General features: G+C 39.5%; 1 protein-coding gene across 5 annotated transcripts in view; it reads left to right on the plus strand.

Moving 5' to 3' along the window:
• tdrp.L (testis development related protein L homeolog) overlaps nt 1-4,999 on the plus strand; it is a 69,735-nt gene extending 64,736 nt beyond the window's left edge. For 4 of the 5 annotated variants that reach the window (XM_041562283.1, XM_018262068.2, XM_018262067.2 and 1 more), the window contains 2 exons: nt 324-418; nt 2,425-3,055. In XM_041562283.1, coding sequence (XP_041418217.1) covers nt 324-418; nt 2,425-2,770 — 441 coding nt within the window. In that variant the 3' untranslated portion in view covers nt 2,771-3,055. 5 annotated transcript variants of the gene reach the window in all.
• Nucleotides 5,000-6,364: the final 1,365 nt, after the last annotated feature.

Raw genomic sequence — 6,364 nt, forward strand, 5'->3', positions numbered from 1 at the left:
TGTACCTCACGGAAATGGATATTGATTAGAAAAAGAAATATTGCTCATGGTGCACATTCACATGTTTTGATCACTACTGCACAGTACCAACATTTAAAACTCTTTGGGTACCAGAGGTATTAAGATGGCCTGTTCCATTTTAAGCGATTAGCTTTTTCTTTTTTTGTGTTGTAATCTCGCGCATTATACAGGAGGCATGAAAAGTAATATATTCACAACCAAGACCTGCTTTTATTCTGTAGCTATGTATGTTTTTGGATATTGTTGTGACAATACTGTGGTCAATATGAATTCATAAAAGGCTCTTTATGTATCTTCTCAAGGTCCAGGGTGCCAGTTTTAGAGGATGGAAGGAAGTGACCTCTATATTCAACAAGGATGACGAACAGCAGCTGCTAAAAGGAGCTAAATCTAAAGTGTAGGTTGAATGTGCTATTTACTTTTAACCCTCCAGATGGATCTCTCTTCCTTCATAATTAGTACAAACACTAAATCAGTCAACATATTCTGACTAGATTCCACTGAATTTAGTCAAACTAACTTGACTCGTTTCTTGCTAATTTCAGCAATAATGTGCTTTTGAACACCCCCCCCCCCCCATTTGTTTTGCATCTGTTTTTCCATAATCATTGCAACCACAGGGGGACGTTGCATCTGACGCAGTTACATCAAAACGCTCATGACATCCATTATTTCTGCAATTCATTTTATTCTATATTGTTTTTGACCCTTTTGCCTGATCTTCATAATTATCACTGTCGTCTAGTTTTAATCTTAAAATTACTTGCTGTCGCCTAAATTGCTTTTATCTCACTGGCCATACACAGGCCGATAAAAGCTGCCGACAGACCGAGTCGGCACCTTATTGGCCCGTGCGTGGGGCCATCCAGGCGCTTCCCCGTTCGATATCTGGCCGAAAGTCGGGCAGATCTCGATGAGGCAAGTAAAAAAAATCCCGTTGGATTGCGGCCGCATCTATGTGTGTATGTGGTCCTGCGATCCAACCGCACGTTTCGGATCTATTATGGTCTGATCGTTGGGCCCTAGGGATCAGCCTGATATCACCCACTTCAATGTGGGCATATCGGGGAGAGATCCTCTCGTTTGGCCAACTTAAGTCTCTCTTTTTTTTCTCATCTCTCTCCTCTTTTCCTCTCATCATTGCTGTTTCTTTCAAGTAAATCCCTAAATCACTTCTTTACTCCCTTTAATATTTTTGTCCATTTCCTGGTGTTTAAAGGAATACTGTCATGTCAATTTTTTTCAAAATGAATCAGTTAATAGTGCTGCTCCAGCAGAATTCTGCACTGAAATCCATTTCTCAAAAGAGCAAACAGATTTTTTTATATTCAATTTTAAAAATCTGACATGGAGCTAGACATTTTGTCAATTTCCCAGCTGCCCCAAGTCATGTGACTTGTGCTCTGATAAACTTCAATCACTCTTTACTGCTGTACTGCAAGTTGGAGTGATATCATCCCCCTCCCTTCCCCCCCCCCCAGAAGCCAAACAAAAGAACAATGGGAAGGTAACCAGATAGCAGCTCCCTAACACAAGATAACAGCTGCCTGGTAGATCTAAGAACAACACTCAATAGTAAAAACCCATGTCTCACTGAGTTACATTGAGAAGGAAAAACAGCAGCCTGCCAGAAAGCATTTCTCTCCTAAAGTACAGGCACAAGTCACATGACCAGGGGCAGCTGGGAAATTGACAAAATGTCTAGCCCCATGTCAGATTTCAAAACTGAATATAAAAAAATCTGTTTGCTCTTTTGAGAAATGGATTTCAGTGCAGAATTCTGCTGGAGTAGCACTATTAACTCATGTGTTTTGAAAAAAACATGTTTTCTGATGACAGGATCCCTTTAAGCCTTGCAATGTGTATTATGCATTTATGTATGTATATTATGTATGTTCTAGTAGAGCTGTAAGACATTCAGCCATTTGATGGGCTGTTTTTAAAGGAGTTATTCACCTTTAAATTAACTTTTAGTATGATGTAGAAAGTGTTATTCTGATTTCCAACTCGTTTTCAATTTTTATTATTTGGTTGTCAAGTGATTTAGCATTTTATTCAAAAGCTCTCCAGTTTGCAGTTTCAGCAGTCTGGTTTCTAGGGCCCATGAATAGGGAATATGAATAGGAGAGGGCCTGAATAGAAAGATGAGTAATAAAAAGAAGCAATAACAGTAAATTTGCAGGCTTACATAGCATTTGTTTTTTAGATGGGATCAGTGACCCCCACTTGAAAGCTGGGAAGAGCCAGAAGAAGGCTGCAAATAATTCAAAAACGATATAAAAAAAAAATAAAGCACGAAGGCCGATTGAAAAGTTGCTTAGAATTAGCCATTCTATAACATACTAAAAGTTGACTTAAAGGTGAACCACCCCTTAAATGATATCTTTTATGTGTTTGTTACAGAATATCTGCGAAACCAAAAGAAGATCTAAAGACGGAAAAGAAAGCTGGCTTTTGGGACAGTTTAGCAATAAAACAGAACATTCAGCCAAAGAAAGCTGATGAGATTGAGGGCTGGGAACCTCCACATATAACAGTAGAGGAGTCTCCAACTTTTCCTGATGATGGATTAGATGATCCCAATTCCTGGCCGGGCTGGGAGGATGAAACCAAAGGATCCACAAAATATACAAACCTGACCAGTTCAGGAAACAGCTCCAGGTGGAGCATAAAATCAGCTGGGAAACTGGTTAGTATTCGAAGGCGGAGCAAAGGAAACCTGACAGAGAACTGGAAGGAGTTAGAATGAAAACCATGGCAAGCGAGCAATATGCAATGTCTTTCCACTGTGAGGCTGCAGGTTTCATGATTTTCATGTCATTTTATACCAAATTCTATTAAGTATTGTATACCTACTTTTATATTTATCTAGATCCTACAGAAATAAATTTGCACTTCTACTGTCTTCAAGTTATTTAACAGAGCCGTTCTGAGAAACAGCTGTGAAAGGAGTAGGTGCTTCGCCTATGCCTACACTTTGTAAAAGAAAATTTGGCTGTACCAAAAAAAATAAATAAATAAAGGAGATTTCCTCTGTGAATGTATACACTGGGTATAAAATAGACTTGCTTAGACTGTTACCATTTAAGGCAGGGATGTCAGACAGGCAGCTCGCAACTGTTGCTGAATTACATATCCCTTTTCAGCCAGCTTCAGCGTATTCATAGGAGTTGTAGTTCAGCAACAGCTTTAGGGCAAGAGGATTATGGGAGATGTAGGTGTGCAACAGCCTCAAGCCTGGCATCCCTGAGATAAGGTTATTTGCCTTGAACATTAAACTGTCAAGTGCCTGTATTTCACCTTGCTAACGTATTTGTGATGCACAGCTTAATTTATTCGTAAATTAATTTAGTCATTTTTTTTTTTAAGCAACTGGCTTCTTTATAATGACGTGTTATAGAATTAAAGCCACGTATATTATGTGTAACCTATTAAAACAAAAATATTGGGCAATGTTCGTTTCCAGTATACTGTATGTCTGGTGTTAGAAGTGAGGCAGCAGTGTTCAACCTATAACTCTCCAGCTGTTGCTGAACTACAGCTTTCAGCATCCCAGTCACCAACACCTGGAGATGCACAGGTTCAATGTTTCAGAAGAATTTTGAAAACTACAACTTCCTCTTCAGAGGAATGCTGGGAGATGCAGCTAACAAAAGTTGGAGGAGCAAGACTCTAACAGACTTAAAATATCAATTAAAGTTGGGGTGTTGCTGGGCTTTTCTGTATTCCTATGAAATGTTTCTCTCATATCGTTTTGACACACTAGTAGGCAGATTTATCAAGGGTCGAAGTGAAAATTGTAAATGGAAATGTTAAAATTCGATTTGAGGGTTTTTTTTTTTTTAAGATTTTTGAGATTTATCATACACGGGCCCTTTAAGAACTCGAATTAGGCTATTCGCCACCTAAAAGCTGCCGAATTGCTGTTTTAGACAATGGCAGACGTCCTGGGATCAATTTGGAGTTGTTTGCAGCCTTCCTGACGTTCGAGTTTTTTTCGGAGATAAAACTCGAATAAAGTTTTTAAAACTCAAATCAAATTTGATTTGAATTTGATTTGAGTTTTCCGGTCGATCGTATACACCCAAGTTTTGAAAAATATATATTTTTTTTTTAAATACATTTTGAAAAAAACTCCCATGAATTCGAAATTCGACCCTTGATAAATCTGCCCCTAGTTGTGTAGAACAAACTCCAGCATTCCCTGCATTTACCTGCTTCACTGGTGACAGCATTATGGGAATTGTAGTTGTACAACAGTTGGAGCTCATAGGCCTCTTCTGATTCAAATCCCACTGCGTGCATTTTATTCCAAGATCACCTGAGGATAAAGAACTTTTGCAGAAAAGATGGAGAGAGAGTGTTACAGTATCAGTGCATGGAGATTAGTTGCCTGGGGGTAAATCTGCTCTACAATGGGCAATTAATCTCCAAAAAAACACTTTCCCCCTGACAATAATGTAAATTGCAGCTGGGGAAACATATGCATGGCTTTGGGTGTCTCAAGTGACCCTATGTTTTCCTTTCGAAGCAACTGCAGACTGATGTTTCCCCACCAGTTATTTACATTATTGCCGGTAAAAAGCAAACTAGGGATGTTCCGCCACCCGCAGTAGCGCAGATATATTGCAGGTGGCAAAATGTCCCTTGTGTCGGGCCCTAAGGGTTGTGGTCAAACAGTCAGACTGCTAAGAAGTGAGTTTAATGGCTGAAGCCTTACCAAGAAGAATTCAGATGGACTATAGCTATAGAGCAAGAGAGCTATGCAATGTAGTGTTCATTATTTATATTGTTTTTATTGTTGTTTTTTTGTTAGGGTCACTGTTAGACTTCACCTTCCAAAATATATGCTTTGTATTTTTTTGCATCTTGAATAAAGAACTAAGCTCAACCAAGAAACCTTGTTACAATATTGTTGTCTGGAAATATTTGTATAATGGCACTTTATATTCTCCAAATAAAACAACATTCTACACTACATTACATAATGCATTTGCCCATCACAAAATGCTCATGTGCTGAGATGGTAACTGTATGTAATACACCTGGATGCCTGCAAAATAGAGGCAAATTACACTAAAGAACACTACCTGGTGGTGCACATGTTTTTTAAGAAGCAGCTCAGAGCTGGAGGATCCAAAATACTAAAGACACCAGACGGCCTCAAAATTGGGCTTTGATTGTCCTTTTTTGTTTTACAGTAGAGTGCTTTTGTCTCCTTGTAGACATTGACCACCAGGTAAACTAAAGGTTTGGTTCAGGATTCGGCCTGATGTACATACATCCCTACTTATTTATGAATATGTGATCATTTATACTTATCGTCAGTTGCTGTCTTAAAAAAAGTATGCAGTCATGAGTATTAAAGGGGTAGTTTGCCTTTAAACGTAACTTTTATTATGATGTAGATTGTAGACAGTTACATTCTGAGACAATTTGCTATTGGAATTCATTTTATTTTTTGTGGTTTTCAGTTATTAAAATCTTTGTTCAGGAGCTCTTCAGTTTGATATTTCATCTGCTATCTGGTTGCTAGGGTCTTATTTACCCTAGCAACAAGGCAGTAGTTTGGATGAGAGACTGGAATATGGATAGGCAGGGGGTACAAGTGTACAGGCCCGGGGCTGAAGGGGGCACTGCCGTGTTGAACTTTTCGAAAGAGCCGGCCCCCTTGACAGCGCTGAAGCCGTCCCGCCCTTCCGGAACAGCCGAAATGCGTAAGTGCCGAAAGGCCGAACAGCTGAAGTGGTGAAAAAAGACCCAAAGTCACGAAAACAGCAGAAATTGAAGTCCTGAAGCGGCAAAAAGCCCCAAAGTCATGATAGGAGGCGAAGTCCTAAAGCCATGAGTTCATTATTTCATATTTATTCATATTTTTTTTAGTCCCCTGGCCACCAATGAATTATTTTAATACTCTATAGGTCCCTGCCATGAATGTTCTTTTAAAAAATATTCTCTGGGGCCCCAATTTTTTTTAACTTTTAAGGGGTGCCCTGGTGCCAAAGTTTAGGGTAGGGGGGCCCTGACCATTTTTTTTAAAAAAAATAAAAAACTTTTTTGGTGGGCCCTAGCACCACAGTTTTTTTTTAACTTATAAGGGGGCCCTGACCATCAATAGCTTTTTATAACTCGTGTGTGTGGCGGGATTACTTTTTTTAGCGCTGATGTCGGTTTGCTCTTTTAACTGTGCTCTGGAGTGGGCAGGATCTGGGGTGGGGCTTGGAGATTTCTAATGGTGGCCCTGTGAATAGGAGAGGGACTGAATAGAAAGCAAATCAACAAAGAGCACAGGGCAATAGTCTGTTTGGGTGCTCGAATCAGTGACCCACCATTTGAAAGCTGG

The sequence above is a fragment of the Xenopus laevis genome, chromosome 5L, assembly GCF_017654675.1.
Source record: "Xenopus laevis strain J_2021 chromosome 5L, Xenopus_laevis_v10.1, whole genome shotgun sequence".
Classification (NCBI taxonomy): domain Eukaryota; kingdom Metazoa; phylum Chordata; class Amphibia; order Anura; family Pipidae; genus Xenopus; species Xenopus laevis.